At 38.6% G+C, this 13,931-nt stretch overlaps 1 protein-coding gene across 1 annotated transcript in view; it reads left to right on the top strand.

Moving 5' to 3' along the window:
* The window catches only part of LOC124777039 (guanine nucleotide exchange protein smcr8b-like), a 105,845-nt gene that overhangs the window by 89,795 nt on the left and 2,119 nt on the right, over positions 1-13,931 (top strand). The window contains exons 9-11 of the mRNA XM_047252305.1: positions 5,499-5,772; positions 9,048-9,234; positions 9,317-9,425. Of these exons, the coding sequence (XP_047108261.1) occupies positions 5,499-5,772; positions 9,048-9,234; positions 9,317-9,425 (570 nt within the window). The remainder of the gene's footprint in view (positions 1-5,498; positions 5,773-9,047; positions 9,235-9,316; positions 9,426-13,931) is intronic.

The following is a 13,931-nucleotide window of genomic DNA, read 5'->3' as shown; positions in this document are numbered from 1 at the left end:
TACATTTTTGTACATGTCATGAACGTTTGTTTCTTTACTAATGCATAATCTTGTAATTGAAGTTTTTAAGATGACTAGTGAAGAACACCATACGTAAATATACAGTGTTCATGACATGTACATAGATATAAACACCTAAAGATGAGATGAACATAAAATTAATTACTCTGAAAAACACTTATTTTGAGGCATAATTTATTGGCCTTACGTCACATGAAATGGGTGCCGTTCATATTGATGCATTATCCCATTTAATGCCACATGCACAATAGTTTTGAATTTATGTGCTAGGCACTGTTGTAATTCATCCGGCTGGTAGTTCTAATTATTCCTATTGATCACATTTCCTCCCTCATCCTTGCTTGTTTTCATGTGCTATTTTCCACACCTACCTGTGTCACATGAACATTTGAATCTCGACCTAACCCATCCCCTCTCTCTCTTCCCTTATACCAACATGTGTGTATTCCAGTATTTCATCAATTCCGTCCTTTTTCCCCGTGGTTTTGTACCTTTTTTTATTTGTGCATATTTGATGTATCTTTACATATTTGTGCACATTTTGCATGTCTTTACGTATTTTTATGCATCTTTTTCTGTTATCCAGCTGGCCTCACAACCACCTAAAGCTTTCATTTGCTCATTTCCTACATCATTTCCAGTTTCCCCAATGTCATCACTGCCACAGTGGATCCTTGCTCCATCTGTCTGCACCATTTCAGAAAATATCTCTTTTCCCTGAACGAAGCTGATTCCCCCATCCTGTTCCTCAAATGCTTCCTAAGCCATTATTACTCCCCCAACAGCCTAACTGTAAAAATTCCTTTCTCTGGATCCCACCCCTCCTTTCACAGTGAACTTCACCTTTTCAGATTCTGCTAGTCCCTCTCCCTCAGAAACCTGATTCTGCAAAAACACATCTGCATGGCACAAACATACCAGAATCATCCCTACTCCCCCTGCAAGATACTGCTGCTATACACATCTCTGAAATTGAATCTGTTACACTCAAGTGCCTGTAAGACCATTTCAGGCACAGTTTCCATAAGCTATCCAACCTGCTGACATCCCGATGTTGCTATGGAGCACAACTGTTCAACATCCATCCCACCCACAGCCTTCCTCCTCGTCAACTCAGACCCTGTCTATCTGATCTCTTCAGTTTGCCACATCCCTCAAAACTTCCTACTGCCACATCCTCCAAAACTTCCTACCAAGACTTCACTAAATACAGAGCTGAAACAATCCTAGAACAATGTTGTGAACCTTTCCACCTTTCCATCAAAATCCTCGCCCTACAGAAGTTTCAGTGTTATCCAAAAGCCTCATCCTCAGCCCTACACTGAAATTTAACCATGTTGGACTTGTAAGAGACCTGCTCTCCTTCTCCTGAGCCTTGCAGTGGAAACAAATTTTTGCCACCTTTCGTATCCAACAATGATTCAGATTTCTCACCTAGCATGGACATGGGTATGTCAAAGTTACAAGGGCTGCTAGCGGCCGCTGCGGTTCACATTCGTAAGGGAAGCGACTGCTGAGATATGCATGTCACATGGCGCCACCCAGTAGCAGCTGTTTGTCACTGAGCTTGTGGCCCAGGCTTGAAGCATAGTTCATTGCTTGCTGTACTTTGTAGTTGTTTGTATCACGCCATTACACGGCCACATTGAGTCAGTTTGTTTTCCAGTTTTGAGTGGTTACTGATTTGGAACTGTTGTATTTCTACACTTACTTCATCAAGTCCTAGACTTGTTAGTGCTTCATTCACTTTGTGAACTCAGTCTGTTGCAGACTTATAGGAATGTTTGTTCATTTCCTGTGGTTTGGTGTACCCAGCAGAGCAAGTGACGACAAGCTGTCCACCTACGCCACGCAGGATAGCAAACTGGCAACAGGTAACTTTCTCACAGTGCTGTTTCGTTTAGCGAACCATGGATCCTGAGTTTGTCAAGTTGTAGCAGCAACAGCAGAAATTGCTGTTACAGTTTCTTCAAAATCAACAACAGATGGCAGCTGCTGTTTCTGCACTTCCCCCTCTACCATTCACTTCTTTTGATAAAGCAAGCGACAGTTGGGAGGTCTATTTATGATGTTTCAGATTGCACTGCAAGGCAAGTCAGACTGATGAGATCCTGGTCACTGTTGTGCACTGTTAGTGTCATCAAGTTGTAAATTTTATGAAGTGGTGCAAAAATTACGCCTGTTCTCAGACCACAGCAGTTTGAAGTTTTCTGACATTTGTAATTCACTGACTGAATACTACGGTCATCAGATGCGCTTCATTGCAGCCAGACTCAAGCTCAATCAGTGTGTTAAACGAAGTATCCTATGCAGCGTGGACTGCTCATTTACAAGGCTTAGCTCATAAGTCTGATTTTTTACTGTCAAAAGTGTGATGCATCTTATGCAAATTCTTTAATTCAGCACATTATAATACATCTGGCTTCAGATAGTGAGGTTAGTCCAGAGGCTTTAGAAACGTCAGATTCTGCTTTGAGTGATGTGTCAAAAATTGCTAAGGCATATGAAGTGACTGCCTCAGCACAGGCACTGTTCAATGATTTTTCGATGTTGTTAGTAGTACTGGTTATCACTGTATTCTTCAATCAACTGATTACTCCCCATCAAGATCGCCATCTGATTTACTGAGCTCTCGTGCATCTGGTAGTCCGGTGACACTGGATTCAGTAGTCAGTGCTTCCTCGTCATCCATGTTGGTAGACGTCCAAAGACTAAAGTGTTTAGTTTGCCAGTGGCATCTGCGGGCCACTGAGATATGCACATCATGTGGCGTTACCTGGTGGTAACTGTTTGCCTCTGAACCTGTGGCCCGAGCTTATAGCACGGTTCATTGCTTGCTGAACTTTGTAGCTATTCGTGTCATGGCATTGCACAGCCAAGCTGACTCCATTTGTTTTCCAGTCTCTTGAGTGGTTACGGATTTGGAACTGTTGTCTTTCTGCGCCAACTTGACTATGTCCCTGACTTTCTGGTGCTTTGTTCACTTTGTGAAGTCGGTGTATTGCAGACTTACAGGACTGTGTGAGGTTTGCTGTACCCACAAGAGCAAGTGATGGTAAACAGTCTACCTATGCCACGCAGGGTAGAAAATCTCCAATCCCTCCAACCAAAGCCAATCTAATCCCAAAATTGAACCCTGCTTCTCCCAGTTCATACCACAATCCAGCTATGATCCTCCCCCACTCCCATCTAACACACCCTGAGTATCTTCCAGGAATTCAAACAATCCTGTTGGAAGAACATCCGCAACTGATCATTATTGCAGAGGTTGAAAATACCAGTTGTAAATTTCTTTATTTTCACATGACCGGTTTTTTTATGTATTTTTTTTTTTTTTTTTTGTTGTTTCTTCATTTTAAATGTAAACCACTAAATTCAAATTGTGAACGGCCGGGCTTGTGACCCCACATTCTTCTTTCCATCAATAGATGGCAGCACTTTTGCCACTCCGGTTTACCAATTTGCCTTCTCATTCACATCTGCTACTCCCTGTTCTGCACTCATAGGCAGCACACTGTGCCTGGTACAAGCAGCTCTCAGGGGCCACAGCACAGCGTAAGTGTCATGATATCATTTGTATATTTCCCTACCCAAGCAGTCATCCGTAGTACTGTCTGGTGCCACTTTCGCATTGACATAGGTTTCACAGCACCTAGCCTTACCGGCAGTTTCAAAATGTTTTTTAAAAGTTTTTAAAACTTTTTAGAAATTTTTTTGTTTTGTTTTTTATTTGTGTTGCAGTGTATGAAAATTATCTCTTGTCTTTTGCTATTTCCAGTATAACACCAGAAGATGGGCTTATAACTGTCGAAAATCAGTCATGTGAAAATAAAGAAATTTACAACTGATGCGGTATTTTAAACCTCTGCTTCCAACTTGGGCACACCATCCATCCTCAGATCCCTTCCTAAGAACACCAACCCTTCAGCAGAAGAAAGGATAGCCGTACCCAGTCTCAAAACAGATCCTGATGTAATCATTATACCTGTGGTAGTGTGGCAATTTCTTTGGAAAACATGGAATTCTCAGAGAATTACATTTTACCTGGAAAAATAGGGGAAGTCTCAGAGAATTTCAGGAATTTCATAAAATCTCAGAGAATACTGTGTTTTTAACTTAGCATTGAAATTTAATTTTAATTGAGTTTTAAAAATCACAAATTTTAAAATATTTAATCTTTCAAAGTGTGTTAATCTTATGAATATTATTTCATATAAATTATCTGTATTTAAAAACTACAGTTAAACTACTGCTTCTTATGGTTGGTATACCTCAGTGAGAGGGAAGGAAAGTCATTATCTCCCCGCCCCCTCATCATTAATTTATGAGGAGCTCCTTATGATACCATCTTCCTCCCCACACCTGGAATTCTCAGGGTCCTCTTTTTTTCCCTCCAAGTTTGAGTAGTCACCCTGTGCAGACAAATGTTTCATATTTGTCATTGTGAATCACAGTATCTAGCTGGTGGAAGGCCTCTGCCAATTGTCAGACTTCACAACCTCCAAACTGTGCCATAGAGATCCCATCCTGGAAGTCCAAATAACCTCCAAACCCTTCTTAAAGCCTTAGGCACTTCACAGAACCACTTCCCTGAATCCATTTCCCTCCTCACCCCTTTGATAACGTGCACACCCACCTTTTATATTCTCCCCAGAATACTCAAAACCCAACAATACTGGATATCCCACTGGAGCTGGTTATTGTGCACCCACTAAAAGAATTTTGGCCCTCAGTGACCAGAAACTCTAACCAATTGCCCAAAATCTAACCTCCCACGTCAGAGATACCAACCACTTCCTTTACTGACTCTGCACCATCCCCACTACTTTTACCTCCTGGATTCCTATTTGTCACCATTGGCACGACTTCCCTATACATCAACATCCTTCATGCCCATGGTTTTCCTGCTATTGAACACTACCTCTCCCAACATTATTCAGACTCCAAACCCACTATTTCATTACTCATATACCTTACTAACTTTATCCTAATACACAACTAATTTTCCTTTGAAGGGAAGGTAACCAAACGTTTCCACAGCACAGCCATGGGCATCTGCTTAGCACACTCGTATTCCAGCCTGTTTATCGGTCATCTACAGGAAACCTTCCTAGCCTCTCAAGACCCTAAACTCCTTGTCTTTTTATTTTTATTTTATTTTTATTTATTTATTTATTATTATTATTATTATTTTTTTTGCATGACTTATTTGATCTGAGCAAAGCACCCTACTTTACCACTCATCTGTATTTGTAAATTATGAAAGGAACAGAGAAACATATGAATGTGCTTCATTTCATTTTTATATTTTGTGAAGTTTCATGATGAACATAATTTTATTTTTAAATTTTTTGTTTGTTGCAGGTGCGCTTGTGTGTGTGTGTGTGTGTGTGTGTGTGTGTGTGCGTGTGTGTGTTTGAATAGTGTTAAAAGTACATGGATTTAGCATCTGCATTACATTTGTAGTCTATTTTTAGGTTGTTAGTGGAAATGAAGGAAGCAGCAGTTACCATTCTGCCCCAGAATCGGTCAGTGATATAGTGATTAAAAAACAGCGGAGCAGTAGTAGCAGCAATTCAGAAAGCAATGGAAGTAGTCAACCAAGTTGTGAAAGTTATGTTGATGTTTCTGAACCAGACAGCTGGGCAGAATCTGAATCACCATTGCAGCATCTGGATAGTGATCAGCAAAAATTATTCATGTTTTGTGTATGGGACAGCAGCAGAAACCAACTACCAAATGGACTACCAGGTAAAAAGGTGAAAAATTTTTCAAAATATTTATGCTGTAAGTGTCTTTGTGCCTGCCAGTATAAAAACAGAAATATGTTGACTGGATTTCTAATTTCTACCACATGAGTTATATTAAAGAGGCATCAGGAAAAAATTGCACAGATATAACACACCCACTTGTTTATTACCTCATGGGAAGTTACTTGAATTGTATTTCAAAAACAATGTAGCCGCCCTGTAGCCGATATATCCTTAATTCAATGCCTGTATCTTTTTGTTTGCACTGCTGTGCTGTAACGATGCCACAAATGACAACCAAAGGAGTCCGACTATGAAAAGAAATGGCACCCCAGACAATCACCCCTGGTTGTCAGACAATATGACAGGTGACAGTCAAGTTTCTATCTCATCGCTGTCTGGGGTGTCTCCAGACATGTCTGCACTGATGCTCAGGGCTCATTTCTGAGTAGGACTCATCACTGCAGACAATTCTACTCTAGTCAATGAGATTCCAGGCTGCTTACATGTCTGGAGGCATCGCCGACAGTGACAGAATACCAAACTGACAGTCGTGCACCATACGGCCCGACAACCAGAAGTGATGGTCTGCAGAGCCATTTCTTTTAATAGCAAGACCCCTTTCATTGTCATCTATGGAACCCTTACAGAACAGTGGTATGTCGACAATATTCTACACCCCATTTTGTTGCCCTTCGTGGCAAGCCATCCTGGGCTTACATTTCAGCAAGATGATGGCCACCTGCACATAGTGAGAGTTTCTACTGCTTGTCTTTATGCTTGCCAAACCCTACCTTGGCCAACAAGATAATCATATCTCTCCTCAGTTGAGAACATTCAGAGCATTATGGGCAGGGTTCTCCAACCAGCTTCATCTGACATGTCAGTTGGACAGAATTTCGCGTGATATCCCTAAGGAGGACATCCAACAATGCCAAGCCAAATAACTGCTTGGATAAGTGCCAGAGGAGGACGAATATGTTATTGACTTGCTCAATTTGTAGAGCTCTTTCCCTTGAATAAATCATCTAGCTTTTCTGAAATTGTAATTATTTGTTGCCTGTACATGTACATCACATTTGCTGGTTTTCATCCCACTCGGATAGTTCCTTCGTGGTGCATTTTTCTTTTTTTTATTCTTTTTTAGAGTGTACATTAAGTACAGAATAAATCCAGTAGCCTTCTTTAGTTTGTAGTGTTTGATGTATCTGTGATTATGATAAATACTGGAAAAAATGCAGCAATGAACTGTGTTCTTACTGTAAATTTTGAACTTGATGTTTAAACATGTTGCTGTCATCAAATATTGTACTACAGGAAATAGCCTCTGCCCTGTGGTGAGTAGCAGTCCATCCTACTTCATACTGTTGTATTACATCTTGTATTTTCTGTTGTTAGACTAAGAAGAGAGACTGGTATGTAGGTCAGTCATTAAGTAACAGTATCAAGGTTCAATCTCATGTTTTCACGTAGCATATAAGAGGAGGGAGGTATAATAATTTCTTTAGCACTCGAGAAACACATGTCGGCATATGCTGAAATTTTGATACATTCTCAGTCATTTTATATTCACTGCTGTATGAATGTTATTTGTAGACATGTCAGTCAGTCTTCAGTGGAACACATCCACATTGCTCCTTTGTTTTCTAATGTAATCTGTTCACCTTCCAGTGGATCACTGCCTTTTCTTTTCTCGTCTCTTGGAGTCCAGCAAATAACTTATGTGGTTCTTAACCATCTTGTTGCCTGCCTACATCCATTTCATTTTCATCACTGTCGTAATTATGTTTTCTTCTCCTGGCTGTTCTCTGACCCCCCCCCCCCCCCCCCCTCCAGTCTCTTTTATTAATTCCCACAATTCATATTTCCATTGCTTGCTGATCAATCCTCAATTTGTTAAAAGGTTTCATATTAAATGTCCATGTGTCTCTTCCATAAGTAAAAATTCAGTAGTAGACACTCCAATTGTAAACTTTCCTTTTCAAAACATCCAGGATCTTTGTTTTGAAACACTGTTTAATTTACCAGAATAACTGTAGGCCATTTTTACTCATCTGTTTGTTCATTTTTTTGCTGTCTGTCTTTAGTAAGGGCAAAATAATACTGATCTGAGTCACTTGAGAAATGTTTTCTGGTGTTCAAAATCGTTTTGTAAAGTTATAAGTTTTTATCCACTACAGAGTCCATTTTCTGCCATTTTGCTGCTAAGTTTTACACCACAGACTTTTCTGGAGGTTTTACCAAAACACTGTCCATCTTAAACTCTTGTACCAACATTCCAGTATGTGCTCTCCAGAAATTGTGCTTCATGTTAAATTTGACAATGAACACTCATCACTTTGTTGTGAGCACCTTTTTGTGTTGCATCCAACAGCTCGCTAAACATGTCTACTCCTCTCACTCAGTCAAATGTTACGAACAGCACATTGCTCAGGGCAGAGCATGTCAGAGATGCACTTGAACAGACATGTGACAGCAATCAAAAGCTTGATTTTCAGCATTTTCTGTGATTTCCAGTTCTCCAGTTGCCCGCATCAATCTTATAAGTGTTTTGTGGGCCATTTTTATTTAGCCCCTCCTTTAGTTGTTCTATATGTCTGCTCTAAATGCAAAAACTCAACTGGTTCTGAACTTCCTCATTAATTTGTACAGTTTACTTTCCATTGTGTTGATTATACTTTATTGTATCCTCACTAGAGGTAGTGCGTTCAGTGTCATCAATACTTTCTTCCATTTTAGATTTAATGATCTGAAAAATTCCCCTATGACATCAAAAATAGTTTTAGTGATATGTAATCTCCTCGCCTGACCCTTTTTTCGATTTTAAGTTTCCCACTATCCAGATGAGGTCTAATGGAGTCTGCAGCAATTACACATCTAGTCTTCAGCACACTAATGCATGTTGCATTGCTTCCTTGCTTCTGAGGGTTTTAGTACAAATTTTGTAGAAACTAAGTTAAAAGAATTCTCAAAATGTGTGAATCTCAGGCAAAATGCTAATTAATGCTCATTACTTCATTGTGTAATTTCATTCTTGTCTTGCAAGTGGTTCACTGTTTTGTATACATTTCTAAAGCCAGCTTGTTCCTTTACCTACTTGAAATCCAGTGTTTTTTTCTATGGGCTTAGTGATATTTTTAGTGAAAGTCTTGTAAATTTTGAAGTGGAGGTTCAAATAAATATCTATTTCATTTATAGAGCTGCGGATTTGATTTTTCTCAGTTCATTTTTATGTGTTTAATAATGATAAGTTGAGTACAAAATTATTATTGGCAGGAAAAAATTTATTGAAATTCTTCAAGAGCTTTCCCAAGGCTGCCCATCATGTACTGTACTCTATTCTTATTGGGAGGACAGTTGTCCTTGCTGGAAGTGAAGCAATGGAGAAGAAGGTGAACAAGATAATAGATGCTCTGGTAGTATTATTTCCTGTGAAATTTGAAGAGGTAGTCAGAATTCTTAGGTAATTTGTCTTCCAAACTTCTTGCATCTCCTTAATTACAACATGATTGTGTTTTCCTACAGTAAAATATTGCTGTTTATAGGTGGCATCGTGGAATACTTGTTTCATCACATATCAATTCATATCAACTGATTGGGGTCTGTGTTCCAGAACGCATTTCTGTTCATGATATGATTAGCTGCAGAGACAAGGTATGCATTAGTAATAATTAATATTGCTCATTATAAATAAATAATATTACATATTGCATAATATTTGTAACTTCAGGTATGTGTAAACATGTCAGTGGAAGATGTTCTGCTATTAAGAGAAAATCAGACATTGAATAACCAGAAATCCTGGACTCTTGAAGTTTTGACCTTATCTAACACTTCTGTTTAACATCTCATGCTACTGTGCGAGTTTGTGGCTGTCACTATCATTATTCAGATTGTAAATAAATCTATTTTATTTTCAAATGGCTACTGTGTTATATGTATCGGTTAGAATCTAGCAATATACTTGTGTGCAGTAATTAACCTCTCATTATTTACTGTTTGTGTAGGTTTCCAATTGGTTGTTGTTAGACAATGTGCACATTATTTCACAAACTGTCCTCCTGGCAGTCAGATTTTGTGCATATCTTTGCATGTTGCATTTTGCAGCCATGCCTAGACATAAATGATAACAACATGAGGGGAGGGGGGGGGGGGGGGGCTCAAGCTATGATTGTGTAGTGTTGAATATTGCTATTAAGATAACTGTACAGCCTGTCTTAAAGAAAAAGAAAAAAGGAATAAGCTGCATGGGTAGTGGGTACATGTGTTTACAGAGTAAGAAATCTGGGCATTTATCAGTATCATTTTAAGTTAAAATTCAAATAGAGCAAGATGTGTGAAAGTGAAACAAAAAACTAAAATCATTGGAGAAAGCAACATAGCCTTTAAGTACACCTGTTGCAAGAAGAAAGTGTCCTGTATCTTTACCAATGCAAACTGATGCAAGAACTTGAGAAAATGGGCAACTAATCAAAAAGATATCATTAAAGAATTATGGAATGTTCAAGATGCAATACCAGCAAGGGGACATTATGGACATAGAATCTTCAATTACCTTATTACAAATATCGATTTTGTGAAGCAGTATGATGTAGCTCTCAAAAACACTAAAAATAAAAAAACTGACTTTGAAGATTTCTGACAATTGTGAAGTGCAAAACATTTCAATATACTTAACAGATTTTAAACTTTTATTTGAATTCAGTATTTATTATCAAATCAAGAAGTTAATTAACAATTATTGAATCATAATTTTTATAAAAGTAGCATTTATTCATTGTTAGTTATTAATCACGTGAAAAAGCAAGTATTCATAATAACTTAAAATTTGGTACAAAAATGAAAAATATAATTTTTTTATTTCTAGAGATTATGAAAAAAATGCCAACATGATATTAGAAACATAAATATAATATTACTAAACACATTTATTTAGTTTAATTATTTATTGGTTGCACAGGATGTGTAATACAGGGTGCCCGGGCAAGAAGTATACAAAAACATAAGTTTATATTTCAGTACCTATTATAGTTTATAACTTTATTTGTCTGATGTTGTTCACAGGAGCTCAAACTTTTTTATGCTTGTTGGTGCATTTCAATGTAGGCACCATTCATAGCTCAACAGATATCAAAACAGTACCCCACTTCTTGCCACATGTTCATAAGTATGACACACCTTGGTGTACATCCGTTGTCTCAAATCTACCAGATCTCAAACCCTTGTTCCATAAACATGTCCTTGATAAACACGCGTGCACTGAAATAAAGCAGAGTCAAATCTAGAGACTGAGGGGTTCCAGGCAACAGGACCCCGTATGCCCACACCGTCCAGTGAAGTGCTCAGGAAACATCTTACGTTGAAACGTGGTAACATCAGCGTGGTAGAGGGGTGTGGCATCATCCTGCTGGAAAATGACATCAGGAATCATCTGTGGAACTGTGTAGTTTGCCAACATGTAAGTGTGCCCTGTCATTGTCACACATGCACCATGCAACTCAGTTCTGTTTGTGAAATGATGAGTATCACATCTTGGAGTTGAAGAGTGTCTCTTTCTATTGCATATTTACTCAACTACATAAAATGTTGAGTTCTTTCTTCATAATGATTTGTTTGTGTGTCCTCTAGTCTGTACCCTGTATATGAACAATAAATATATTCTACAACTTCACACCAGCTGCATGAAGCAAGATGATAATCGTCAGCCGGCCAGGGTGGCCGAGCGGTTCTAGGCGCTACAGTCTGGAACCGCGCGACCGCTACGGTCGCAGGTTCGAATCCTGCCTCGGGCATGGATGTGTGTGATGTCTTTAGGTTAGTTAGGTTTAAGTAGTTCTTAGTTCTAGGGGACTGATGACCTCAGATGTTAAGTCCCATAGTGCTCAGAGCCATTTTTGCCATTTGATAATCGTCATAAAAGCTGGCCACGATATGACTGCCCAGGTTATCACAGAACCCCCACCATATTCAACTCTTGGCAGCAAGCAGTCTGCAGCATAGACTTGAGACAGCATACATCAATGTAAACTCAGCCAGAAATTGTCCATTGTTCCAGGTTTTGTGGCTTTGGTACAACATTTTCCTGTTACGGGCATTTGCATCACTGATGTGTGGTTTTGGAATTCTAGCTTGCCTTGTGATTCCCAGCTAATGGAGCTCCCTTTGTGTTGTTTTGCTGCGGACAAGGTTTGTGTGGGTGATCTTAAGTTCTGCAGTGACTGTCGTCCTCATAGTTTTTCTCACAATTCTCTTAAATGACCTCATATCAAGGTAACTCAAAGCCCACTTTCATCCATGTTGTGACTTGACAGATGATGTTTTTCCCCTTTCCTGTTTTTGGTATAAATCTTTGATATGATGCGTCTTGAAATGCCAAATACTTCAGGTACCTTGGTTATGGAAGAATCCACCATATGAGCACCAACACGTTGCCCACGTTCGAATTCACTTAGCTCCGACATAATGCACTCACAACTACATGGAACACTGCTCTGACCATGACTGACTCTTGCAACATACTGAAGACATAACACAGATGTCGTTCATGGTCAAATACATCAGTGCAACCTGCAGACTTAGCTGGTACATGCATTTTCCATTTTTTTCAACAATATTGAAGTCAAATAAAAATATAAAAAAATCAACCTATAACAAGAACTGAACCAGCGATATCATGATTAGAAAGTCAATTTTTTGGAGTGTTTTTTGTTTTTGAGAATTGCTTTGTACTGCTTTAGGGAATTGATGTCTATGTACTGACTTGCAAGTTCTTTAAATATGAAGGAAATTGAAGACAGCAGCCAGTAAGGTCCACTTGTAAAATTAGAAAAATTAATGTGAAGTATGAAAGTAATGCTAGGGGGAAAAAGGATTTAAAATATGGAAGATGTGAATAAAAGAGCAGTTCACGAAAAGGATAAAACATGCAGAAATTAATTACTGACTAAAAACTAAAGAAACAAAACGGTAATACATTGAATCAAGAAACAAACATAAATGGTCAGCAAGCATACAAGTCATCATTGGATGCATTCCTAAGCAGAAAAGTGTATGACATAAGTGAAAGCCCAGAAATGGAGTATAAATTGATGAAAGACATTAACAGAAAAGGGAGGGATCTAGCCAAACTAAACCTGGAAAGCAGACAATGCTCATTTGGGAATAAAACTAGGAATCCAACTATACGTGAAGAGCTTTCTACACTGCACATGAAGTAGTTTTTCAAGAAGTTGAAGACAGATGTGCAGTGTATAAGCTCAACCTCTTGAGCTCTGCATATAATTTTATGAATTCAGTAACTAAATTTAAAATTGTAACTTTTCTTGGAGTGAAATCAAGTAAGTCAGTTCTATATATTGATGGAAAACATTGGAGAAAGTATCCCATTTCCAATACTTCAGCTTTGATGTGACCTTTGAATAGTTAGAGATACAAAAAATGAAACAAATAGCTGTCAGAGAATGTGTGAGACAAAAATTGTAGGACCTCAAAAAAGGAATCTGAAGACAGATACTGAGATATAATTTTACAAAGTAATGGCTGTTCTCACATTGTTGTAGGAGAAGAATGTTGGGCTTTGACAAAGAGAGATATTAGCAAACTGTTCCTTTAATCTCTGCAGCAGAAAGGATAAAGTTGGGAACAATACTTGAGGACAGAATTAGCTGTGAAATATACGCGAGATTAAGCTGCACGGACCAAGAAGGAATAGAAACAACACATTCTGCATATGTTGGTGACTAGAACCCCAAGGCGAATACTGCGTTACAAACCTCAGTGAACAGACCGACAACAGCAGTTAAGTTTAATTTATGATAAATCTGGGCAGCCAGTTGATTAAAAATTTGTTTGTTATTGATTTTCAGGACAACAGCCGTGGCTTGTTCTGTCTAAACTGACGACTCCAGTGCTGGGATATTTTTCACTGTGAACTGTGCCCTACATAACCATGTAACTCCTGAGTCTCCTGAGTGTGATTGCCTCCTGAATCTCCTGAGTGTGATTGTAGCACACGTCTATTGAAAGAGGTAGTTTAAATTATTTGTATCAGAGGGAAATCCACCTGAGATAACTAATAAATTATATGACAGAAATACTCGCCAATACTTATCTGCAGTTGTTGAAATGTGTAGTGCTGCTGATACAAATGTATAAAGGAAA

This window comes from Schistocerca piceifrons, chromosome 2, assembly GCF_021461385.2.
Source record: "Schistocerca piceifrons isolate TAMUIC-IGC-003096 chromosome 2, iqSchPice1.1, whole genome shotgun sequence".
NCBI lineage: Eukaryota > Metazoa > Arthropoda > Insecta > Orthoptera > Acrididae > Schistocerca > Schistocerca piceifrons.
The sequence above is the reverse complement of the archived record's forward strand: the minus strand, read 5'-3'. Positions and strand labels throughout refer to the sequence as shown.